The sequence below is a fragment of the Leucoraja erinacea genome, chromosome 21 (genome assembly GCF_028641065.1).
Source record: "Leucoraja erinacea ecotype New England chromosome 21, Leri_hhj_1, whole genome shotgun sequence".
Classification (NCBI taxonomy): Eukaryota; Metazoa; Chordata; class Chondrichthyes; order Rajiformes; family Rajidae; genus Leucoraja; species Leucoraja erinaceus.
Window position 1 is genome coordinate 9,994,156 of NC_073397.1, and position 27,756 is coordinate 10,021,911.

Below are 27,756 nucleotides of genomic sequence, written 5' to 3' on the forward strand. Positions count from 1 at the left end.
GGCCGAAACCCTTCTTCAGTAAGTAGCAGGTAGGTTTACTTATTTGATTTAATTGAATTAGGCTAAATGTATCTAATTGTTTTAAATATCCGTGAGTATGTTTTAGTGTTTCACTTTCAATGTTGCCCAAATAATAATTGTTAACATATAATTTAACTTTTTTTAACATGTATCCGTAACATTTGTTCGTGTGAGAAACTTCTGAAAGCATTCAGCATCAATGATAGATTTGATAGATCTTGGAAGAAGAGTCTCATCGACTGACAACTGATAATTTATTCGAGGATCACAAAAGACAAAGTTGAGTTATCCACTGGATCTTGTTATCACTTGACATCAACCCTCTCTCCCCTCCCCCCTTCCACTCCCCCTCCATGACCCTCTTCCCACAATTACAACCCCAGTGGAAGCTTGGACTCTGGCCCATGCCAACTGGTGAGCTAACCCTGGATCATATTACAATTGTATTTTGCCCAGTCTGATTCAAGGTAAGGGAACAGAGGAGCTTTGGTGGTTTTCCCAGTGAACAGAGATATGGCCTGGTTTTTTTTCAATAGCCGAGTACTGAACAATATAATTATGGCTTTGAAAGATGTAATAACCCAAAATTATGCCCTTGTTGGTCAGCTGTTTGCCTATGTTCATTTGGGAAAGAATTGAGCCACTGTTTTCAATGTTTTGTTGGTAGACTCAATGAAATTAATGAAGAAACCCATGGAGTTGATTGGGTCTACCCAAACATGTCACTTCATAGTGCACCTGGGAAGAAGGTATAGGAGATTGGAAACTGTAATGTCCAGGTTCAGGAGCCGCTTCTTCCCAACAACCATTAGACTATTAAACGCTACAACCTCCAAATAAGCTCCGGACTACATACACTTAGTGGCATTGTTTTTGTCTTGGCACCATTATTGTTCTTTTAAATATATACTGAACTGTTTTGTTGTTCATTTATGGTGTTTACAGAGTATTATGTTTATAGATCTGTTGCAAGTGAGAATTCTAGTGTTCCATTTCGGGACATATGACAATAAAACACTCTTGACTCTTGAATCATGACACCATCTGATCTAATTGCATTGATTTAAGCAGCGGATGCACTGCAATCAACAACAGGAGAAGGTTATAAAATGCACCCATGATAAAAGCATAACTTTCATATCAAGGTAGTTCATTTAGCCTATTTTCTTCTTTCTCTTTCCTCAGACCTCTAAATATTTTCCCCACTTGAAATATCACTACATATTACTCATATCCTAAAAAGAGCCTTTATATCTCTAGTAAGGATTTCCATTTATCTGGTTATCTGGCCATTTGTAGCCAGTGGTGGGGACAATGCTCGCTGCTGACCTTGAAGAAAGTTGCTGACAAAATCCTACTTTCTAGAGTTGGACACAAATGCTGGAGTAACTCAGCAGGTCAGATTAGTTTAGCTTAGTTTAGAGATACAGTGCGAAAACAGGCCCTTTGGCCCACCGAGTCCGCACTGACCAGCGATCCCCGCTCATTAACACCATCCTACTGTGAGGAAAGAGTTAACAGGCATAGTTGATTTAGACTAGGGATAGAAAAATAACTTAGAAAGAAATAAGGCAGAAACCAGACTGCTAGTAGATTAGAAAGTAACGATATAAGAACAGAGAGAAATTCTAGATAAAAAGTAACAGAGAAAGACTTCAGCAGGAGATAGTAAAGAAATTAGAACGAAGGGGAAAGGGACACGAAGTCACGCTCAACTACGCATGCTTGATGAGATTACATGAATATGTATGCACACCCACTATGACAAGATGCCTAATTTAAATGCACATGCGATGCATGATATGGGAGGTGTCTTTGACGTTAGGTGGGCGTTCCGAGACGTTCTCGTGGGAAACAGGGCTTTATGTTATGATTGGAAGAAGCTCAATGGGGAGGGATGAGAATGTGATAATAATGAAATGAACTGTATAAAGATAGAAAGCATCTCCATCTTCTTTGTGCCTCCAGTGGACATCAGAGGAGAGGCACCTATTCTGCAGAATATGAAATTAATAAAAACACTTCTTTGTCTGAATTTGTCTCAAGAGCATTTGTGATTTTTGAATCTCACAACTTGGGGGCTCGTCCGGGATCCAATACTCTAGACAGCTGACGGGAGTAGACGGACGAAGGGAAGGTGCACCCTGCTGAGTTCAGCGGTCTCAGACTCCTTGCTTGCCATCAGCTGTTTAAGCAGTAGTATCCGGACCACACAGAGACTCGGCAAAGAAGTGGGAGTAGTTGGAAATTGTGAAAAATCAATCGAGCAATTTCTGTGCACAGAACCCAGGTAGGAACAATGACTAATAAAGTACTTCCTGGGCGATTGTGGAAAGACCTTGTGGTTGACGCCCTGAAGGATTCAGGGGGCTGTAAGGTAACCAGAAGGGAGGGGAAGATAAGAAGTTCTGTAGAAATTAAGACCTTGTACGGGCAAGGCAGATATGATGAACACGGTATTGAGAATATGATGAACATGGTATTAAGAATATGATTATGATAAATAAGGTAATTAAACACGGTATTAAGAAAAAGGGAGGGGAAAAGGCTGTGGGCCAAATCCCCGCATTCTGCCCAATAGTCCGTTGGGGCAAATGCTGGACCCTGGAGGGCAGGAAATACCCAGGGGTTGGAGAAGCCAACAATGATAAGGTATAGTCCGTTGGGACAAATGCAGAGCCGGAGGGGGCCAAAATACCCAAAGGAAAGAGAAGACAGGGGCCGGGGTGGACGAAGATCACCCGGCCAACAGGACGGGGAGTCAAAGGGCAGAAGGGGAAGATAAGTTCGGTTGAAATTAGACCCCCGAGGGAGGTACCTAGGAGAGGACCCTGAGGGGGAAGGGGGTTTGTTAAATAGCCTCCTTGAAGATCCTTTAGGTCTGACAAGAACAGTTAGATCAATTCCTTTTCACAGAAGTGAAAAACAAGTAGTAAAGATTATGTTGCAGGCAGTAGAAAAACAGCAAATAAGGAACAGAGAGAGACAGGATGATGAGGGAGTTACTCCCGAAAGTAGCAGATAAGAAGACGGCAAAGGCCGGAGACACAGAGATACAGATAGAGAGAGAGAGAGAGCCAGACACAGAGATACAGGCAGAGAGAGAGAGAGCCAGACACAGAGATACAGATAGAGAGAGAGAGAGCCAGACACAGAGATACGGACAGAGAGAGCCAGACACAGAGATACAGGCAGAGAGAGAGAGAGCCAGACACAGAGATACAGACAGAGAGAGAGAGAGCCAGACAGCTTTACTCAGAGAGTGGTAGCTGTGTGGAATGAGCCTCCAGTGAAGGTGGTGGAGGCAGGTTCGATATATGGTTATATGGTATACCCTTAGAAAGTATTTGCTGATGTGGACAATTTGTTGGTTTGTTCCACAAGTGAAGAGAGAGAAATACTTCAGAATATAAGACAGCAGATGATGACCTTGGGAAAGGCAGGATATAGTTCAGACTAGATTGGAAAATATGTTGAAATTGTATGGTGAAATGGAAAAAGTACATGTAAAATAAGTTAAATTAAAATGCAGACAAAGCAGCTGAAACAGCATCTGGAAGAGATGTCCAGGGTAAGTCTGAATCGATTTAGGTATGAGCACTGTAGTGTCGTTTATGCTGAATAAGGTAATTAAGAGGTTTGGTAAACCTACAGAAATCAGCTTTGACAACGGATTGTTTTCATTTGATGAAAAGAATAAATGGAACATTGAAGGTTAAAATAAATAAGATTTGTGTAATGCTCTGCCATTGGAACTGAAGAAATGTTGCATGCAAACTAGCCAGCAGGTGACACAATGGAGAAGTTCCTGCAAGGGACCGAGTTTGGAACAGTTACAGATAGAATTTAAAAAGTATATGAAACAGTTAATAATGATATACAAGTCTATTTATGAACAGGTAAAGTAAAAGCTGTCGGAGATGGACCAGGAGGAAGGACCCTTTAAACCTGAAGACAAGGTGTATGTATTTATTCGGCCAAATTTTAGAGCAGGTATTGGAGGATTTCCCAGGTCACGGGGAAACGCAACTATTACAGTATGTGGATGACCTCCTTTTGTCAGGAGCAAGAGAAATGGAAGTGAGGGATGCCACAATAAGCCTGTTAAACTTCTTGGGAAGGAAGGGGTTAAGAGTGTCCCGTAACAAGCTTCAATTTGTGAAACAAGAGGTAAAATATCTGGGACATCTGATAAGTGGAGGAAAGAGACGAATAAACCCCGAAAGGATAGCTGGGATCACGAGAGTACCACTACCAAAGAATAAGAAAGAGATCCGAAAATTCCTGGGATTGATAGGATACTGTCGACTGTGGATAGATGATTACTCCAGACAAGTAAAATTCCTGTATGATAAATTGGGAGAAGAAAAAGACAAAGTTCAGTGGACTCCAGAACAGGAGGTGAAATTTGGGAAATTAAAGAACAGTTTGATTACTGCTCCCGTGTTGGCTCTGCCCTCAGTAGAACAACCTTTCCACCTGTTTGTAAATTCAGACAAGGGGGTGGCACTAGGGGTACTCACCCAGAAAAGAGGGGGAAATCGACAGCCAGTGGCCTTCCTATCAAAAATATTAGATCCAGTCTGCAGGGGATGGCCGGGATGCATACAAGCGGTAGCAGCTACCGCAATATTGGTGGAAGAGAGTAGGAAATTAACCTTTGGAGGCACTCTGGTTGTTTCTACACCACACACAGTAAGAACCATACTCACTCAGAAATCCAACAGATGGTTAACAGACTCCAGACTTTTAAAGTATGAGGCCATCCTGATGGAAAAAGACGATTTGATGATAATTACGGATAAGAACCTTAACCCGTCCCAATTCCTGTATCCAGCAGAGAAACAGGGTGACAAGGAAGAGGGCCCAGTACACTGCTGTAGTGAAATAATAGATTTACAGACAAAAAGTAGAGAAGACTTAGAAGAGCAACCTCTGGCTGAGGGCAGCCGGTGGTTCATAGATGGATCCACCAGGTGCATAGATGGAAAAAAGACATAGTGGGTACGGTATAGTGAACGGGGAAACTATGGAGGAAATTGAAAGCGGCAGGCTGCCTGGTAGTTGGTCAGCTCAATCTTGTGAATTATATGCATTAATGAGAGCTTTGGAATTATTGGAGGGGAAGGAAGGAACAGTATATACCGATTCAAAATACGCTTTTGGAGTAGTACACACCTTTGGGAAGATCTGGAAAGAGCGAGGAATGATAACAACTCGAGGTAAAGAACTAGCACATGAGCAATTGATAGGACAGACACTGGAAGCATTGCAAAAACCAGAACGAATAGCCATAGCACATGTGGCAGGGCATCAGAAGGGTAACACCCTGGAGGCCAGAGGAAATAGGGCAGTGGATGAGGTTGCAAAAAGAGCAGCCACAGAACAGATGGTAGAAATGAAGTCACTAATACCGTTAAGGGAACCCGAGGAAAAGATACCTATCTTTAGTGAGAAAGAACAGGAAAACATGAAAGAAATGGGGGCTCAGCGTACTTCAAATGGGAAATGGTGGACACCAAATGGAAAGCAGCTATTGAACAAAGAAATAATGAGGGAGTTATTAGGGAGATTACATGGACAAAGCCATTGGGGAACACAAGCCCTCTGTGACACCCTCCTCAGAACCTACGCTTGCTGTGGGATGTTTACCATGGCCAAACAGGTCATAAGGGGCTGTGTAATATGTCAGCGAATTAATAAGAAAATCATGAGAGCAGTCCCAGGAGGAGGACAACCATTAGCAGTTAGGCCCTTCCAAAGAATACAGATAGATTTTACCGAGCTGCCCCGGGTACGAACATGGAAGTACCTGTTAGTGGTAGTGGACCATTTCACCAGATGGGTAGAGGCATTCCCCACGGCAACTGCCACCACACAGGTGGTAGCCAAGATATTATTAGAACAAATTATACCCAGATATGGGATTGTGGAAACAATAGACTCAGATAGAGGGACCCATTTTGCCTCAAAGACACATGAAATGATATGTGAAGCACTGGGAATAGAATGGAAATTGCATACACCATGGCATCCCCAGAGCTCAGGAAAGGTGGAAAGAATGAATGGCACCTTAAAGACACAAATTACCAAGTTGATAGAGGAAACGAGACTCCCCTGGACTAAGTGCCTCCCGATAGCCCTGTTGAGAATCCGAACGGCACCTCGAAAAGACATAGGGATATCACCATATGAAATGTTATTCGGGCTCCCATACTTAGGGAAGATAGAAGGAGTCCCAACAATACAAGGGAACGATGTGTTCCTGAGGAACTATTTACTGGCAGTGTCCCAATCTCTTGCAGAACTAAAAATTAAAGGATTGCTGGCCCAGAGCCCACCACTGGACTTTCCAATTCACTCAGTCAAGGCTGGAGACTGGGTATTAATAAAAACGTGGAAAGAAGAAAAGCTGCAACCTAAGTGGACTGGACCCTACTTGGTATTACTAATCACGGAGACAGCAGTACGAACAAAAGAGAAAGGGTGGACACACGCAAGTCGAGTTAAGGGTCCTGTAGAGGCCCCACCAGACGATATCAGCCCGTGGACAGTGCGCAAAGGAGAAGAACCATTGACTTTAATATTTACCAAGAACCCGCAGGAAAAATGAAGATTTCGTGTTGGTGGGTCGTGTGTTGGGTGGTTACCCAACTTGTAAGTAATGTAACATGCATAAAAATCACAATACCACAGAATAGAAGGTCCACCACCATCCCATTTAATGTATGTAAAGGAAAAAGGTGGTGCGGCTATAGAATGTATGTATGCACCCATCCCTGTAAAGATTGGCACGCGGTGTTTACTTCATCAAAATATGGGTGGCATCGGACCACCTATCAAACTGATAGGTGGAGAGTATATCAAAACCCAAACGAGAAATTGCCAGGACGCGTATATGTGAGCATACAGAGTGTTCAGATACAGGAAAGTGGTAGGTATTGGATATGTGCAGATAAAACAGGGAAGGACGCATGTCTGAAGTTTGAAATAGAAGTCAAGCGAGATGGGAAGATGGTAATATACGAGGATAGGGGAGAAGTGTTCAAGATAGATGACAGTCAGAATAGGGATCCCAGGGCAACACCTGTACCACCAGTAGTCAGCAATGTCACCAGGGAAAATGAGTCTAAGAAGCTGAAGATAATGATAGTAGCAGGAGAAACAGGATTAAGGCAGTTATATGAGAAGGGAATACCAACAGGGGGAAAAGGAGCCAACACCTGGCTTGCCTGGATGATGTACACAGCCAGAAGTATGCAACGAACCAATTGTTACGCCTGCGCCGGAGCTAGGCCTCAGCTGGTCCCAGTACCATTTCCCCTGAATTGGGATAGAACACCTAGGGCTATGACATGTATACTACAGCTATTCACGAATCCCCTCTTACCAAAAAATGCGATATGCCAGAGTTATCATTACCTATTTCCGGCCAGCAACAACAATACGAAGGGCCGAAGGGAAGACCCTCGACCTCCTCCATTTACCATTCCTTTTGGGGAGGAGGGGTTTGAGTGCTATACAAGAAATAACCCAGAGGGACAAGACATGGGGGAGGTGCTCAACTGCAATCAGACGTATAACATAACGGCTGAGGAACAGGGCCCACTGTTCAATAGCTCCTGGCTGAAAAAGCAGATAGTCAGTAGAGCCGATGTCTGGTGGTGGTGCGGGGAGAATACCCTGTGGTCCCGGTTACCAGGGTCATGGACGGGAACCTGTACCCTCATACAACTGATGATGCCCTTCACCATAGCAGTAGAACATGCTGTAGAACTCAATAAAGGAAGCAGACGACAAAAGAGAGAGGTGAAAGGATCATTCGACACACACATCTATATAGATGTGATAGGGGTGCCAAGAGGGGTACCCGATAAATTTAAAGCCAGAAATCAGATAGCTGCGGGCTTTGAGTCCATGCTCTTCTGGTGGTCCACAATTAATAAAAATGTGGACTGGATCAACTACTTATACTACAATCAACAACGCTTTATAAATTACACTCGAGATGCAGTTGAAGGATTAGCGGAACAACTGACAGCTACCAGCCAAATGGCCTGGCAAAAATCGCATAGCCTTGGACATGCTACTGGCTGAGAAGGGAGGGGTGTGTGTAATGTTTGGCGAACAATGTTGCACATTCATCCCCAACAACACTGCTCCGGATGGGTCAGTGTCAAGAGCCCTAGCAGGGCTCACCTCTCTGTCTATCGAATTGGCTGAGAACTCTGGAGTTGACACCTCCTGGACCAGGTTTCTAGACTCCTGGTTTGGAAAATGGAAGCACATCTTTACATCTGCCCTAACATCAGTGATAGTCATGGTGGGGTTACTGTGTTTGTTCGGATGTTGTATCATTCCCTGCGTACGGGGATTGGCTCAGCGATTGATAGAAACAGCCCTGACGAAGAACAGTGCAGCCACCATAATGGCCCTCAGAACACAGTATGACCTACGAGAGGAAGATAGGGAGGTGAAGAACCTTCTGCTAGCATTAGAAAAGGAGGAGATAGTATAAATCAAGGGTGCGTAGCAAAAAGAAAAGGATGGATTGTGAGGAAAGAGTTAACAGGCATAGTTGATTTAGACTAGGGATAGAAAAATAACTTAGAAAGAAATAAGGCAGAAACCAGACTGCTAGTAGATTAGAAAGTAACGATATAAGAACAGAGAGAAATTCTAGATAAAAAGTAACAGAGAAAGACTTCAGCAGGAGATAGTAAAGAAATTAGAACGAAGGGGAAAGGGACACGAAGTCACGCTCAACTACGCATGCTTGATGAGATTACATGAATATGTATGCACACCCACTATGACAAGATGCCTAATTTAAATGCACATGCGATGCATGATATGGGAGGTGTCTTTGACGTTAGGTGGGCGTTCCGAGACGTTCTCGTGGGAAACAGGGCTTTATGTTATGATTGGAAGAAGCTCAATGGGGAGGGATGAGAATGTGATAATAATGAAATGAACTGTATAAAGATAGAAAGCATCTCCATCTTCTTTGTGCCTCCAGTGGACATCAGAGGAGAGGCACCTATTCTGCAGAATATGAAATTAATAAAAACACTTCTTTGTCTGAATTTGTCTCAAGAGCATTTGTGATTTTTGAATCTCACACTACACACTAGGGACACTTTACCAAGCCAATTAACCTACAAACCTGTACGTCTTTGGAGTTTGGGAGGAAACCGAAGATCTCGGAGAAAACCCACATGATCTCATACAAACTCCGTACAGATAGCACCCGTAGTCGGGATCGAACCTGTGTCTCTGGTGCTGCAAGCGCTGTAAGGCAGCAAATTTACTGCTGCGCCACCGTGCCAACATGCAGCCAGGTAGCATCTCTGGAGAACATGGATAGGCAATGTTTTCGGATCGAGCCCCTTCTTCAGTCTGTTTCTCTGTTTCCATGTTACTGATAGATGTCATTTCAAAAGGATCCATTATAACAATCTGTGTGATGCCACAAAGCTGGTTGCTGTAGAGACCACTTATGTTTACAAAGTAGGAATATAAAAGTACAATTCTTACCATTAATTATATACCTTTTATAGAGCATGAAATCAGCATTTCAACATTCACATAACAGTAAGCAGCAAAATCAGAAATCAACTTTATAAAACATTTTGAAAATTAATACCCATTATGTTCTGAAATATTTGTGTGAGGGAATGATAGCTTTTTACAGCTAGACTTTTCTTAACAGTTATAATGGCTCAGTAATATTACAATCTGATGTAAGAAAATTTAACATTTTCAGAATATCTAAGAGCAAGAGATCATCACAGATAATTGAAATGTCAATAAAAATACCAACATACCTTGATTCTCACAGAGGGTGGTGAATATATGGAATTGAGCTACTAGAGGAGGTAGTTGAGGCAGAACATATAATGACATTTAAAAGGCATTTAGACAGGCAAATGGTTTGGGAAGGTTTAGAGGGATATGGGACAGACATGGGCAGGTAGATGAGTGTAGATGGGGCATCTTGGTCAGCATGGACAAGCTGGGCTGAAGGGCCTGTTTCCGTGTTGTATTACTCTGACTGCGATGACAGGAGAGAAGTTACAAAACAGCATTAAATCACAGACAACGACTATGGGGTTTCCATGTTAACGAATGTTTGGGTGGAAAATCCTCAAGGTATTGTCAGTCTCGTAGTTTTAGTAATGACACGCTGTGAATGTTCTGGCAACACTATAACTGCACAATTTAGGCCTCTTTCTCTCCAAGTTTCATTATGTGACAATGAATGGTTTCAGATCTCATAATGTTAGTTAGTAACAGCCAACAAATGGTTAATCAAGGTTTAATTCTCAAATCAATACTAATTACAGACACTTAACTTTATGTGTTGTTCAAATTAGTCTGTACAACTACCACTGTGAAGTTTACTGTGCAATCGGCTTAATTAAGTACATGTAACGGGCTAATGGCTGGAGTACTTATCCCCATTGTTTCTTTGCTGCTTTCCAAAACACTTCGTAAAAAAAGTGTTTGCATGTTTTGAATATCTGCTGTGATCTAATTTTTTGGTTTCTAGTTTATTGCGATTTCACATATTCTGGCTGCCAACATATAATCAATAACGTATCAGTTACTTTGACAAACTTGGCGGTTTCCATGTTAACGAATGTTTGGGTGGAAAATCCTCAAGGTATTGTCAGTCTCGTAGTTTTAGCAATGACACGCTGTGAATGTTCTGGCAACACTATAACTGCACAATTTAGGCCTCTTTCTCTCCAAGTTTCATTATGTGATAATGAAAGGTTTCAGGTCTCATAATGTTAGTTAGTAACAGACAACAAATGGTTAATCAAGGTTTTATTCTCAAATCAATACTAATTACAGACACTTAACTTTATGTGTTGTTCAAATTAGTCTGTACAACTACCACTGTGAAGTTTACTGTGCAATCGGCTTAATTAAGTACATGTAACGGGCTAATGGCTGGAGTACTTATCCCCATTGTTTCTTTGCTGCTTTCCAAAACACTTCGTAAAAAAAGTGTTTGCATGTTTTGAATATCTGCTGTGATCTAATTTTTTTGGTTTCTAGTTTATTGCGATTTCACATATTCTGGCTGCAACATATTTCGCAAGTAACGTATCAGGTGTGAACATCATTTCCGCTAAACTTTGACATACATTCTGTTGAAATGTTATCCTTTCACTTTCCTTCTAGGTAAAACAAATGGCAAATGCCACAAATCAAGTATCCATATCCACACCGGGCCTATTATCAATCTATAGATAGATTAATCTTTTGTACTTGGCCTCAACATTAACTTTTATACAGCTTTATTTCAGAAACATCTATCTCATATCTTAAGATTATGAGAGTGATGAAGAACACCATTCTGCTCCAGACATCGAGACAATCCTCTTGCCTTCATTATCCAGCTGTATCTTAAATGATTCAAGATTTCTCTTTTCCATTGCATGCAGTTAATTTCTTTAGCTGAAGATGATCTTTCTGATTAAAAGTCATGAGGGTGTCCCTTTGTATTTTGCTGCCATGTAATAAATTAGGCAATGAATATTATACTTAGTTTTTGGATTATTTTTTAAATATATCAAGCAGTTGCTATAAACAAAGAATTCTGGTCAGAACTTGGCTGAATATTGATCGATTAACACCAAGCATGTGTGGAATTTGTTTCTGAAATAAAGATCAGTGTCACATTTGAGGAGCTAATTTGGCCATTGGTTAATTATGCTCCAAAATCGATTGGAAAGTAGTCCAAGGTCAGATAAAATAAATTCTTCCTTTAGTTTTTGTCTGAATACAAAAGCCTCTGCAGAGGAAACAAACAGCATCATTCCTGCTTTTAAATTCAGTTTCATTGATTTTGCTGCATGTGCATTGACAAAGGCAGACTCCAGGCTAACTGAATCTAGACTAATACCAGCAATTTCCAATGTATAGGAATGTTCGTTCATCGGTGACCTCCAAGCTTTGATTATATGTTGCTGTTGTACATTGCTCTTAGGAATGAAAAGTCGTGCTCGGACATCTATAATTCATTTTTAAATAATGGGTGTGATGCTTTCCCTGTCATGTATGACTTATAAATTAATCACTGAGAAAATTTCTAATTATTCAGTATGGAGATTAAAGATGAACTCTGAGAAAGCTTGTACAGCAAACAACAACTGCCAAAAAATACAGAATATTTTATGAGTTATTTTAATGTTTAATCCCTTGTGTTAGAACAGATTACTTCCACAATATGACATCCTTATTGGTGAATAAAGACCACATTGCTGATCTGATGCCGATTAAGTTTATTGGACAGTGGCAGCAATTGAAACCATTGGAAAGAGTCAGAGATAGACACATCTCTGGGGAAAATGGATGGGGGATGTTTCGGGTCGGGACCCTTCTTCATTCTGTGTTGGATTTGAAAATAACACCAGGATTTGAAAATTCCTGTGAAATAACAATATTTTAACTTTATATCACAAGGACTTTTTTTACAATTTTGGAGATACAGAATGAAAACAGGCCCTTCGGCCCACCAAGTCCATGCCATGTTATTCCACTTTCTGATACACCCTACACATTTGGGGCAATTTTACAGAGGCCAATTAACCTACAAACCAGCAGATCATGGGATGTGGGAGGAATCCAGTGTATCTGGAACAAACCCACACAGTTACAGGGAGAATGTACAAACGCCACAGAGATCATAATCACAATTTATTAGCCAAGTATGTTTTGCAACATACGAGGAATTTGGTTTGCCATACAGTCACACAAAAAAAAGCAACAAGACACACATCTACATAAAAAATGGACATAAACATCCACCACAGCGGCTCCTCCACATACCCACTGTGATGGAAGGCAATAAAGTCTTATCTTCTTTCCTTTTCTCCCGCGGTCGGGGGAGTCGAACCATCCGCACCCGACGATCGAGCTCCCACATGGGGCGGTCTAAGCTCCCACATCGGGACGGTCGGCTTGGAGTCCCTGAAATCGGTTCCTAACCAGGGACTGCGAGCTTCACGATGTTAAAATCTGCAGCTCCCGCAAGTTGGAGCAACAAAGACCGACCCTTGCCAAAAGGATCGCCCGCTCCAAGCTGTTAAAGTCTGCAGGCTCCATGGTTTTGAAGCTCTAAAAGTCCCAAACAAGAGGCCGGCAACTCCACGTGATTAGGCCACAATGCGGATGGAGATACGACATGGAAAAGGTTGCATCTCTGTCGAGGAAAGAGATTAAAAAAGTTTGCCCCATCACCCCCCACACCTATACACATAGTAAAGATAAGCTAAAACATATATTTTACAACAAACTAAAAGCACAAAGAATGAAAAAGACGAAGACAGACTGTTGGCGAGGCAACCATCGTGCGGTGACCCCTTGATATAACACTCTGATATAACATCTAGAGAACCTAGATCTCTGGCACATTGAGGCTGCAGCTCTACCAGCTGCACTACTGTGCCCTGCCCATCCTAACTTGATCATCTGCAATGATAAGTGATATGGATCATTCTTGTTTCCCTCATAATGCCACGAGAGAACTTAAGCGGGTAAATTGGGGTGAGCTGAAGACGGACTGAGGGAAAACAGCCATCTTGGAAATGTTTCGTTTCAGATGACGTTACCCCAAGGCTAGGTACGTTGGGTGTATGAGATCCCAGAGCATTATCTGAAGAATAGAATTTATCAGACGCTCCAGGCCAGCATTTCTTCATGACATAACATTAACAAGATAACCGAACTTCAATTGCCATGCACAAAGTCACTGCCAATCTCAGCTGTTTAAAAACAGCAGTGGATGTGGAAAGGATGTTTCCACTAGTGGGAGAGTCTAGGACTAGAGGTTACAGCCTCAGAATTAAAGGACATTCTTTTAGGATGAGGATACATTTATTTTGTCAGAGAGTGGTGAAGCTGTGGAATTGTTTGCCGCAGAAGGCTGTTGAGGCCGTAAGTGGATATTTTTAAGGCAGAGATGGATTGATTTTTGATTAGTGCAGGTGTCAGAGGTTAGGTCAAGGATTCAAGGTTTCAAGGTCAGTTTATTGTCACATGTACCAATTAGCGTACAGTGACATTTTAGTTACCATACTGCGATATTAAGTGAAAAGCAACAGGACAGACAATCACATAAAAATTAATATAAACATCCATCACAGTGGATTCCCCAACTCTCACTGTGATGGAAGGCAATAAAGTTCAATCTTCTTCCTCTTGTTCTCCTGCGGTCGGGGCAGTCAAAACATCCACAGTCGGGGCGATCAAAACCCCCACAGCCGACGATCGAAGGCCCCATCGGGGTGAGTGAAACTCTCGCGTCGGGGTGGTTGAAACTCTTTCCGTGGCATGGAGCTCCCGAGTTGGGCTCTTCTTACCAGAGACCGTGAACTTCACCGTGTTAAAGTCCACAAGCCCCGCGGTTGAAGCTTCGATCCCCGGCAAAAGGATCGCAAGCTCCGCGATGTTAAAGTCCCGCAGACTTCTGCTGCTTGGAACGCCGAGTCGGTCTGCAGGAAAGGCCGCCGCGCGGATGGAGATACGATACAGAACAAAATCGCATCTCCGTCGAGGTACAAGATTGAGAAAAGTTTCCCCCAACCCCCCCACCCCCACCCCCCACATAAAACAAACCAAGGAACACTAAAACATACTTTTTAGCACATACTAAAAATAACAAAAAGAAGAAAGGACAGGCAGACTGTTGGCGAGACAACCACTGCTGGTGGTGCCACCTGGTGTACTTATGGGGAGAAGGCAGGAGAATGGGATTAGGTGGGAGAGATAGGTCAGCCACGATTGAATGGCGCAGTAGACTTGATCGACCAAATGACCCAATTCTACTATTCCTTATGACCTTATGAACAAAGTTTAAACATTGTAATCAAATGTTAAGTGTTTTGGGCCATCCTGGGATTATGATATGGGTACCTGCAGGGTGGGATTCAGGGAGACATGATGGGCACTGGAAATCTCTTTCTCTTTCTTGGTTCTTTATGAATCACATGCATTATTGCAAAGGAGCAAAGTCAATAACATGGAAATGGAATTGACCATCTTAGCGAAGCTGCAGTGAAAAAAATGCCAAAATGTCTTCACTGAAGATTCTGCACAAATTAAAGACAGCACTTCATATGTTTTAATGCTATTTATTTTCATAATTAATGATCCTTAACCCTCCATTAAATGTCAATTAAACACTTCTGCATAATTTATATCTATGGAGCTTGCAGTAACTTCCCCTTTATTTAAGATTTATTTGATATGTTTTTATGCAGATAATGAAACAAGAGAAAATTATCTTTGTTTCAGATTCCAGAGAGTTCAGTTTTTAATTGTATATTTTCCCATACGCTCCACTGAATACAATTTACAACAATTGAACTTATAATATTTATATACTTCCCAATTAATAATGGCACAATGACATGTTGATAATCAGCATAGATTTGTTTAGTTTGATTAATTTACAATGTACCAATGTTGCGTGCTATTCAGTAAGTGGAAAGACTATACGTGATTACAATCAGGCCGTCCACAGTGTACAGATACGAGATAAAGGGAATAACATTTGAGTGCAAGATAATGTCCAGAAAAGTCCAATTAAAGATAGTCTGAGGTTCTCCAATGAGGTAGATGGTAGGTCAGAACTGCTCTCTAGTTAGTGATAGGATGGGCTCCATTGCCTGATAACAGCTGGGAATGAACTATTCTTGAATCTGGAGTTCGCCCTGATTTATACCTGTACCTCTTCCTAATCTTGGTTGTACAATGAAGAGACAAACCTAAGGTCAATCATTTTCCCACAGGGATAGAGGAAGGCAGAGATACGGCATATGAAGACTCAGTGGATTTCCTATTACCGGAAGCACTGACAGTTAAATAGAATTGGCATTGCAGATGACTTGAAGCAAATTGTTTATGATATCATGCCGCATAACATGCTGTACAAGCTCAGTAGCATTTTGAGATTTGCACATGATTTGTTTGGAAGTTACCGATTCCAAAATGCTGCGATGTGACAATTTAAAATATATGAGGCAACTTCTCCAGCATTCTGTCTTTCAAACAAAAAAATAAAAATAAAATGTGCCCCATTTTTATTCAATTATTTGTTCATTACTTCCTTGCTCTAATACTCGGTTTGCACTCAGGTGCTTGTTTGTATCTCTCAATTTCTGCCTGTATGAGGCTGAGTGACCTACCTGACATTTTGACCCTGCATTTCGACTTTAGACTTTAGAGATACAGTGTGAAAACAGGCCCTTTGGCCAACCGAGTCTGTGCTGACCAGTGACCACACGGTGCACTAGTTCTCTTCTACACAGTAGGGACAATTTTATTTTTTACTGAAGCTAATTAACCTATAAACCGGTGTTCAAGAAGGAACTGCAGATGCTGGAAGATCGAAGGTACACAAAAATGCTGGAGAAACTCAGCGGGTGCAGCAGCATCTATGGAACGAAGTAAATAGGCGACGTTTCGGGTCGAAACCCTTCTTCAGACTGATGTGGGGTGGGGGGGAGAAGGAAGGAAAAAGGGAGGAGAAGGACCCCGAGGGCGGGGGGATGGGAGAAGACAGCTCGAGGGTTAAGGAAGGGGAGGAGACAGCAAGGGCTAGCAAAACTGGGAGAATTCAACGTTCATGCCATCCGGACGCAAGCAAACCATGATTGAAGAGGTGGATCTTCTGGCGGATGAGATTGAAGAGGTGGACCTTCCGGCGGATTCCTATAAACCGGTATTTGATTGGGAAGTGGGAAGAAACCGGAGCACCCAGGGAAAAGCCACACCATTCACAGGAAGAATGTACAAACTCTGTACAGAGAGCACCCATGGTCAGGATCGAACCCGGGTCTCTGGCGCTGTGAGACAGTAACTCTACTGCTGCACCACGCCCCCCCTGATTTATCGGACACCAAATCGTTTTCAGGTTTCCCTCTTTCTCCAAGCAGACCCTTCCCTTTTGTAATCTCTCTTCTGTGCCTGTCTCACTCATGTGTAGTTGCATGAGGGTTTGTGTGTCTGTCTTGGTTGCTAACATAGAAACATGGAAAATAGGTGCAGGAGCAAGCAATTTGGCCCTTCGAGCCAGCACCGCCACTCAGTATGATCATGGCTGATCAGTATCCTGTCTCTGCTTTCTCTACATATTCCTTGATTCCATTAGCCCTAAGAGCTATATCGAACTCTCTCTTGATTACATCCAGTGAATTATCCTCCACTGCCTTCTGTGGTAGAGAATTCTGCTAATTCTGGTTGGAGGAAATCCTGGGGTAACATCAGGCCATGTGATCTATCAACATGTAATATCTTACAACCACTGAGCCCTGGAATTTGGTGCACTTCTTTGGTAAGGAGATTATGAGCTAGGATGTAAAACAAGGTTTCCAATGATGTTATAGAGTCTTACAGCATAGAAACAGGCCCTTTGGCCCAACTGGTCCATGCCAGCCAAGATGCCCCATCTAAGCTAATACCATTTACCTGCCTTTGGCCTGTATCCCTTTAAACTTTTCCTATTAATGTAGTTATCTTTTAATGTATTTTAAATATTGTTATTGTACCTGCCTCAACTACCTCCCCTGGCAGCTCATAGCCACCAGCCTCTGTATGAAAGGTTTCCCCTCAGGTTCCTATTAAATCTTTCTCCTCTCACTTTAAACCTATGTCCTCTGTTTCTTGATTCCCCTACCCTGGGAAACAGATATTGTGTATTTACCCTATCTATTCCCCTTATTTATTCCCCTCATGATTTTATACTCCTCTATAAGATCACCCTTCATCCTCCTGCGCTCTGGGGAATAAAGTCCTAGCCTGCCCAACCTCTCCCTGATAGGTCAGGCCCTAAAGTCCTGGCACCATCCTCTTAAACCTTCTCTGCACTCTTTCCAGTTTAATGGTATCTTTCCTATAGCAGGTGACCAAAAATGTACACAATACTCCAATTGTGATCACACCAATGTTGTGTATAACTGTAACATATAATGTCCCAACCACTATATTCAATTAGGCAACGTTTCGGGCCGAAACCCTTCTTCAGACTGAAGAAGGGTTTTGGCCCGAAATGTTGCCTATTTCCTTCGGTCCATAGATGCTGCTGCACCCGCTGAGTTTCTCCAGCATTTTTGTGTACCTTCGATTTTCCAGCATCTGCAGTTCCTTCTTGAACACTATATTCAATTGCCTGACTGATGAAGGTCAACAAGCCAAAAACCTTCTTCATCAACCTATCTACCTCTGATACCATTTCCAGGCATCTATGTACTTATACTCCATCCTTCTGCCCTACCACATTCCCCTGGTCTTACTATTCTTAGTGGCCCTGCCCTGGTTTGCTTCTCAAAATGAAACACCTCACATTTATCTAAATTAAACTCCATTTGCTGTTCCTCAGTCCATTTGCCCATCTGATCAAGATCCCATTATAATTCTTGATAACCATCTTCACTGTCTATGACACCACCTATTTTAGTGTCATCTGCAAACTTGCTTATCATGCCTTGTACATTATCATCCAAATTGTGGTTATAGATGACAAACAGCAAAGAGTCCTGCACTGACCCCTGAGGCACATCATTAGTCTCAGGCCTCCAGTATTTTTGTGAATGTCTCCCTCCTTCACTTAGCTTGAAGTTGCGGGTTCTGTTGTTGAGCAGGCGTTTCCCCCTCTACACCTTAATCTGTGTGCTTCATGACCCTCTGGCTCTGTACCTTGTGGCTGCTCTTCCTCAAGCAAAGGCCATTGTTTTACGTTTGCAAGGTTCTGCTGCATGCAGCACATTACAGTGTTGTATTTCCTTTTCGGGGTTACATGTAACTTGGTGAGGAACAAGCAGGGAGCAGCTTTCCTATGCCTCTATGGTCTTTATATTACATGATAGTAAAGATTGTAGCTTTGGAAGATACTGTCGCAGTAGCCTGCGCAGTAGCCTGCGCATATAAATGCATTTGGTAGCTGGTACTCTCTGCAGCCACTGTTTGCTGGTTATAGAGGGAATGGAAATTGATGGTGGTGCAAAGGGTACCAATAACGTTGTCTGGATCGTGCAGCACTTATGAGTGTTCGTTATGTATAATCAGTGCAATTAAATAGTATTGACTTTGAGCTTACATGGTGGGAAGGGTTTGGAACATCAGGCGATGTGCCAATTAGCATCGTGTGATGAATCTTAAGTAGAACACTAACTGCTGGAGTAACTCTGAACGACATCCATGGTGCAGGTCGGGGTACTTCTTCAGACTGAAGAAAGGCCCCAAACCAAAATGTCACCAGTCTGAAGAAGGGTCTCGACCCAAAACATTACAAGTCTGGAGAAGTGTCCCGACTTGAAACACCACCTATCCATCTCTTTAGAGATGCTGACTGATCAGCTCAATTACTCCAGCACTTTCTATTTTTCTCAAGATTCCAGTATCTGCATTTCCACGTGTCTCCATTTGATAAATTATCCTTCCCCTTTCCTCTTAGGTTGCTTCAGTGAGAATCCTTTGGTTCTGCCCATTTTATTCTATTTCACCCATCAATGGAAACTACCTGTAACTGTCTATTCCCACATAAGTGCCCTCACCATTTTGCTACTTGCCCCAACTCCTTAGGAAATACGGTAAAAGTTATCCCTATTCCAAATCCCCTCTCCATTTCTTCATTAGCCTCAGTTCCCCTTCTGTGTCCCTATCCCTAGTCTCCCTCTCCAGCTTTGCCTGACCCCAATTCCCTGTTCTTTATTTCTCACACTGTCTCTTGCCTCCCTTTCCCATTTCATTTGACAGCACCGCTCTCTAACCTGATTGTTAGTCTTCACGACCCATTTCTTACCATTTGTAATCTGCAATATTAGAACAAAGCCCAAAAACGTCTCACTGTACACATGACAATCAACCAAACTCAAACTCAATTTGATCCCAATACTGAATAATTTCAGGTAAATCAGCAAATAAAACATGGAAAGAACACCGATACTCTGAAAGGATGTCTACAAATCTACAATGCCAGTAACGTTGGCTTACTTTTGCATTAGTTATGCAAAGCAAAATCTTATGCATGAAAAGAAAGTTTACAGCAAGTGAATAAAGGGAGCATTGCGGTTTCTGATGGTGTTTTGGAAGAAGTTCTTTGAATGGTGTAAGTACCAGAACCGTGACATTGCAGCAAGTGCAAACGCAGGAATGAGCATTCAATATTTCTCTGGGAAAAGCTTTCCGGAGAAAGCTGAGAACAGATCACTTGTGTGATCAGCACAATTATCACAGTCAGAGTATTATATATGTTCTGCTGTGTGTTTCATCTCACTTAAATAAGTGCAGGCACCCTGTGTTATAATTTGTCTTCTTTTTTCTGTGCAAACAACTTATATGGCCCCTTAATTCAACGAGAGCTTTGGGGCTGTGTATAAAAAAGAGCATCGGGTAGCAATTTTGGAATTATATGTTTCACCTCAAGCGTAGTCTAGTTAATGCATTAACTTTTACTGGTTAATTTGCAGGATGAGATTTGTTATGGCAACTTGTCATTGACTGCCCACCATGATTAATAGGGCCTTAAATGCTTCATATGGCAGCTTGTTATTAAGTAAGTTGTCATCACATTTTCATCTCATTGTGTGTTAAACAGCCATCTTGGGGATAATATAGATGCAGAAGGAAGCCTGAGAGTATTCACTTCTGCTAAAGTGCCAAAGCTACTGCCAAATGACTTTGTTTTTTGGTCTTAATGGTTTGTATAACTGGATTGCACAGGGATACCCACCAATGGAGCTTATCACAAGAGGAAAAAAGCTTTGAAGATCGTAATAGTTAACACAATTCATTAATACATAATTAATATTGTTAAAATGTGGTTGCATCCTCAAAACCAATTGTGTATTGAGTATGAAGAAGGGTTCTGATACAACACATCACCTATTCGTTTTCTCCAGAGAAGCTGCCTGATCCGCTGAGTTACTCCAGCATTTTGGGTCTATCTTGTGCATTGAAATGCTGTCTTTTTCAGCTGTGGGAATTATTTGCTGAAATTTCACCACTGGATATTAGCGCATGCAAATACTACAGCGGAGAAATTCATCACTAATTGACTCGTAACAAACCTGTGTAAGTACTTAATTAGAGAATTGTGCTCATTTTCATGCAATTGGTTCCCCTGTCTTAATTGGAACTGAAAATAGGGGGTGAGTGCATCAGTGGCTGATATTCCTACAAATGTTGAATGCTGTTTGGCCAAAGGCAAATTCTTCATCAAGTTCCTATGATGTAATTTCAAACTACAGGTATATTGATACTCTCCAAATATTTCACTGAATGTTAAAAGTCTGCAAAAAAATCATATCCTTGAAATCCTGCGTTATTAACTCTGGTATGCACAGTTTGTGATTTTGGCCATTCACTGAAAGGCATCAATAACAAGTCAAACACAGTGTCTCAGTTCAAAGGTTTCTATAAGACCAAATGATGAAAAGATTACGTGTCTTTTTTAGTTGTTTAGTTAAATTTATCGTCATATGTACCGAGGTACAGTGAAAAACTTTTGTTGCAATTGAGTCATCCACAGTGTACAAATACATGATAAAGGGAATAACGTTTAGTGCAAGATAAAGTCTAGTAAAGTCCGATTAAAGATAGTCCGAGGGTCTCCAGTGAGGGTCTCCAGTGAGGCTCAGGACTGCTCTCTAGTTGTTGATAAGATGGGCCAGTTGCCTGATAACAGCTGGGAAGAAACTCCCTGAATCTGGAGGTGTGTGTTTGCACACTTTCGTACCTCTTGCCAGATGGGAGAGGAGAGAAGAGGATGTGCCCGGGTTGAGATTCGTATATTGTCCTGTAAACTCATTCACATTTTATGATGTGGGTGGGGAAGGTACCCATGGTCACTGCTTTCCTATCTACTAAGCCTCAATCTCCTGGCAAGGACATCTTGAACTAAGCTGGACCTGACTGACTGCACACAACAGGCCCTGCAGCTGTAAATCCCACTAATGATCGTTTGCTACCTGCTTTAGCTGTGACTCTAAGCTGCAGGTTTATGTTTTGTGTCGGAAGGAACTGCAGATGCTGATTTAAAACGAAGGTAGACACCAAAAGCTGGAATAACTCAGCGGGTCAGGCAGCATCTCTGGAGAGAAGCAATGGGTGATGTTTTGGCTGGACCTGAAACGTCACCCATTCCTTCTCTCCAAAGATGCTGCCTGTCCCGCTGAGTTACTCCATCTTTTTGTGTCTATCTTTGCTTTAGATTTTGTGCCCAGCTCCTGCATGAGAAGATGACAAAGCATGAAATTCCATCATCGAAACAGTGTGTTAGTAATCTGAAATGTATTTTGGGAGACAAACGGTGGTACAGTGGCACAGCTAGTAGAACTGATAACTCACAGCTCGAGTGACACGGGCTTAATCCTGAACTCTAATACTTTCTGTGTGAAATATGCGCATTCTCCCTGTGATGGCCTGAGTTTCCTCTGCATGATCTGGTTTTGTTCCTCGTCCCAATGAAATGTAGGTTAATTGGCAGGTTAAATATGCAGGCTGGCTTTAAATTAGATAGACACAAAATGCTGGAGTAACTCAGCAGGACAAGCAGCATCTCTGGATAGAAGGAATGGGTGATGTTTCGGGTTGAAACCCTTCTTCAGACTGAGAGTCAGGGCAGAGGGAGACAGAGATATGGAAGGGTAAGTTGTGAAAATGAGACTTCAAAAAGGGCGAGATCAGGAAAGATGTAGATAGATCATTTTTAGCTGGGAAAGGTGACAACAATGCATACAAAGATGAAATGTATTAGGAAGGTAGTCAGACTGGTCAGAGAAATAGGTTGGGGGAGGGATGGAGAGAGAGGTAAAACAAGGGTTACTTGAAGTTAAAGGTCGATATTGGCCACTGTAAATTGGCCTCAAGGTTACAGATAGGTGTTAAAATCTTGGGGTAAGAATCTTAATGGAAATGTGGGGACAATAAAATGGGGGTAGGGTAGGATTAATATAAATCAGTGTGGATTCAGCAGGCTGAAGGGCCTGTTAAGGTGATGCACCACTCTCTCTGACATTTCCCCCATGCAGGAAAGACCAGGCAGTTAATGTCTTAAGGTATTTCACAAAATATGGAAGCAACATTGAAATGGGATTGAGTTAGGGTCTTAGAAACGTTCTCTAGTTCTGCATCACGGTTGGTGCAGTGCGTGAGGCAGAGAGCACAATGGAGCAAGGTCATCTCATTCTGGCCCTTGGGCTGATCATTTAACATGGCCCAGCTTATAACCTGAAACCCAAAGAGAAAATGCAAAAAGTAAAACGTGTGAGCACACTCAAAATAAGTTTTGAAACTTAAAACCTTTGAAAGATTATTGTTATCTTGAAGCAATTTAGAAAATAAATAATCTGCAATCATTGTATGTTCCTGGTCTCGGAGTGTGAAACTGCCGTTGGTGAAATCCTATACTTGATGATTTAGCAGTGGACAATTCCAGGCCAGGGAGGAGTAAAATATCAACATTTTGCAGATTTGGCTGATAATAGAATTAAAGTGGAAATCCCAGCTTTGGTTATAAAAGCAGTTTTTATTATGTCAAGTGCACTCCAACCAAAACTGTTTAATCAGCTTGCTGTGACTGTAAATTAATTAAGTCGGCATGCCACTTACACTACCATTTATGGAGATAATAAGATTATAGTAATTCTCATTAACTCATTAGTATCACACCAATGCTCATTACAGTTGGATGAGGACTATGTTTCACTTACCAATCATTGGGTTTGACATCCAAGCTGTGCGCTTTATAATGTTATAAAACACTCGTGTTATGGGTCCATCTCAACAACAGGTTCCAAAGACGTGCAGGTTTGTAGGTTAATTGTCTTCTGTAAATTGCTCCCCTAGTGTGTACGATCGGACTGGTGGACGGGTGATCAGAGGTCGGTGCGGACTTGGTGGGCCGATGGGCCTGCTTCCATGCTGTATCTCTATACTAAACTAAACTAAACTAAACTAAACAGCATCTGTCCAGAATGGTCCAGCCAGGATGGCCAGCACTGGAGTTCATACAGTAAAGCATCTCCTGTTAGTAATGTCTTTCTAATTATAAACTATTACTAAGTGATTAAAATTTATTACAAAATCACCCAATCTTCTTTAAAAGATATTACATAAATGGAAAACAATTACGCCTCGATCCATAATTGTGTCCATTCCATAAGACCTAGAGTGTAGAACAGACTGGACTTTGAAAATGGCGCCAAGCCTGGTGTCTCTTGCATTGGTCTCACTCAGTGGACTATTTCTGTACATTTTGCTTATCAGGATTGTGCTTAGGTATAGCAATACTTTACTGAACTGTATGAAAAAAAAATATGTATATATATTTTTTTAAATAAATTTTTATTAGAGGCATCTGCATATCATAATCCAAACCACACTTTGTTTAACGGTTATATAGTAAGTATCCAGGTTTCCAGGGATGTGAAAAAAGAATTTCACGTCGCATTTGCACATGTGACAATAAAGAACCATTGACCAAATGAGCAATGTGCTTAAACATGCTAACGTGGGTTAATTGGCCTCTGTAATTTGCCCCAATGTAGTTCGGGATTTGGTGCAGAAATGGGATAACATAGAACTAGTGTTGTATAAGCGATCAATGCTCAGCGTGGTCTCGGAGGGCCCGAAGGGTCTATTTCCATGTTGTATCTTTAAAACTGTAATAAACGCACCATATACTCTGTGCTTAAAACTGTGCGTTAAAAACAGGGTGTTGGACTAGTATGCACTCCCTGTAATTTTCAAGTAACTCAAACAATTAATGGTGGGAATGGCTATCATTTCTCAGAATAAAAGGACATACCTTCAAAATGGAGATGAGGAGGAATTTCTTTAGCCAGAGAGTGGCGAATCTCTGGAAGTCATTGATGCAGATGGCAACTGAGGCCATGTCATTGGGTATTTTTAACGTAGAGATTGATAGATTCTTGATCAGTATGGGTGTCAAAGGTTATGGGGAGAAGGCAGGAGAATGGGATTCGGAGGAAAAAAACCAGATCAGCCATCATTGAATGGCAGAGTAGACGATGGGCTGAATGGTCTAATTCTGCTTCTGTCTTGTGGCCTTATTTCATGTGGCAAACCACAAACTTCCCATTTCCAATGGACCCCCTCCTCTTGGACCCGCCCTCATGGCCATCTTCCTGCTTTAGAACTTTTTATTATAAACTGCCGGTGGGCCATCAACAGCCTCAGATTCTACACTCCCCTGTCTCACTCGAACCTCTCCCCCCTGAACGTACAGCCCTCCACTCACTCTGCAATAACCCAGACTGGGTGATCAAACCCACCGACAAGGGAGGTGCCGTGGTAGTCCGTAAGGCAGAGGCCACGTGCCAACTCTCAGACATCTCCTCCTACTTATCCTCAGACCATTACCCCACAGATGGGCACCAGGCCACTATCTCAAGCACCATCACTGACTTCATCAACTCCGCTCCCCACCCCCCCCCCCCCCCCTCCAAGCCTCCAACCGCATCGTTCCCCAGCCCCGCACAGCCCGATTGTACCTTCTCCCCAAAATCCACAAACCTGACTGTCCTGGCAGACCCATTGTCTCTGCCTGTTTGTGCCCTACCCAACTTATTTCCACGTACCTCGACTCCATCCTATCCCCCCTGGTTAAATCCCTCCTTACCTATGTTCAAGACACCTCACACGCTCTCCGTCGTCTCCAGGAATTCCATTCTCTAGGCCCCCATCCCCTCATCTTCACCATGGATGTCCAGTCACTCTACACCTCCATCCCCCACCAGGAGGGTGTCAAAGCCATCTGTTTCTTCCTCGACCGGAGAACCCACCATTCCCCGTCTACAGATACTCTCCTCTGCCTAGCGGAGCTGGTCCTTACCCTTAATAACATTTCGTTTTACTCCTCCCATTTCCTCCAAATACAAGGCGTAGCTATGGGCACACGCATAGGCCCTAGCTACACCTGCCTCTTTGTAGGGTACGTTGAACTTTAGCTCCCCCCTTGACTCCATTCAAGGACCCAAGCAGTCGTTCCAGATGCGACAGGGGTTCACCTGTACCTCCTCCAACCTCATCTATTGCATCCGCTGCTCCAGATGTCAGCTGATCTACATCAGTGAGACCAAGTGTAGGCTTGGCAATCGCTTCGCCAAACACCTCCGCTCGGTTCGCAATAACCAACCTGATCTCCCGGTGGCTCAGCACTTCAACTTCCCCTCCCATTCCGAATCCGACCTTTCTGTCCTGGGCCTCCTCCACGGTCAGACGGTGGACCACCGGAAATTGGAGGAGCAGCACCTCATATTTTGCTTGGGCAGTTTGCACCCCAGCGGTATGAACACTGACTTCTCCAATTTCAGGTAGTCCCAACTGCCCCCTCCCCTTCTCAGCTCTCCCTCAGCCCTCTGGCTCCTCCTCTTCTTTTCTTCTCCCCCCCCCACCACATCAGTCTGAAGAAGGGTATTGGCCCGAAACGTTGCCTATTTCCTCCATAGATGCTGCTGCACCCGCTGAGTTCCTCCAGCATTTTTGTCTACCAACTAATGTAATCATATTTTTATAGGGAAAATTGTGGTTTCTAATAGGGAATCATGAGATAAATGATTACTATCTAAAATGTTATGTTTCCATTTGGCACAGCCCAATTCAAAAATTATATTTTGTCCAAACTATTCATTTGTTGTTAATAGTTTTAGTTGGTGCTGGGTGTTTGCCTTCACTCTCTTGCCACAATGTGTAACAGGAAGAGGGCTGTAAAATCTGATGTTCTATCCCTAGTGAATTAATTCATGTTTTAAGACAATCCAATAGTTTCTTTTTGGATTCTAACTTTATCTTTCAAGTTTACTTAATGAATTGAATTTAAATTCCAATGTACCGTGGTGAGATTAGAACTTGTCTCCGTGGACCAGTAGTCTAGGCTCCAGATTGCTATTTCAATAACTTTCATACTACTGGATAAAATAGCACAAAAGCCACCATGATCAATATATTGCCCTTGGAACTAAACTGAAAGAAAGATAAAAGTACATGGAAGTTCATGTGATGTTGAGAACTTGTGAAATGGTCAGGATAAATGTTCAGTAGACCATTTACTGTAATGTAAATGACATTTTTTTTGCATGTCAAAGCACCATCTAATTGTTAATGCAACATTTGATTTTTTTTAATGCTTTTTCTTCTTTTTCCTTTCAGCAAGTAGATTAAACATTAAACAAACTTGTAAACTTTGGAGGGTATCTGCTCTGAGGGTTGTGCAGAGACTTATTGAGATATTCCCAGATAAAAGGATGGCATAGGGGTGCAGCTGGTAGCCTCACAGCGCCAGAGACCCAGGTTCGATCCTGACTTCGGGTACTATCCATATCGGGTTTTCACGTTCTAGCTGTGACTGTGTGGGATTCCTCTGGGTGCTCTAGTTTCCTCCCATATCCCAAAGACGGCAGGTTTGTAGATTAATTGTGCGCAAAGTACTATTGATACAGAGTCATTATATATCATAACAAGTACTTTAATCAGAATACATACAGAGACCATTGAAATGATTACTCTAGGCTCGGAGTCAGAAGTTGAACTAGCTACATGGCTGCCCGCATGCCGCTAGGTGGAAGTGTGGAAACTTGACATAGATTATGGATCAGGTTGATAGCAGCAAAACCAGACACGAATCAAATCAGCAATACTGTTTCATCTACACATTGTCCTTTGTAAATTGGCCCTAGTGTGTAGGGAGTGAATGAGAAA

General features: G+C 42.3%; 1 protein-coding gene across 1 annotated transcript; it reads left to right on the top strand.

Moving 5' to 3' along the window:
* The first annotated feature begins 1,518 nt into the window (after nucleotides 1-1,518).
* Nucleotides 1,519-9,105, top strand: LOC129707236 (uncharacterized). The gene has a single exon (XM_055652093.1). The coding sequence runs from the start codon at nucleotides 5,006-5,008 to the stop codon at nucleotides 6,632-6,634; it is 1,629 nt and encodes a 542-aa protein (XP_055508068.1). The 5' UTR covers nucleotides 1,519-5,005; the 3' UTR covers nucleotides 6,635-9,105.
* The last annotated feature ends 18,651 nt before the right edge of the window (nucleotides 9,106-27,756 follow it).

What these genes read in the sequence shown, in the direction of transcription:
- LOC129707236 (XM_055652093.1), top strand. Translation starts at nt 5,006, where the DNA reads ATGGAAAAAAGACATAGTGGGTACGGTATAGTGAACGGGGAAACTATG.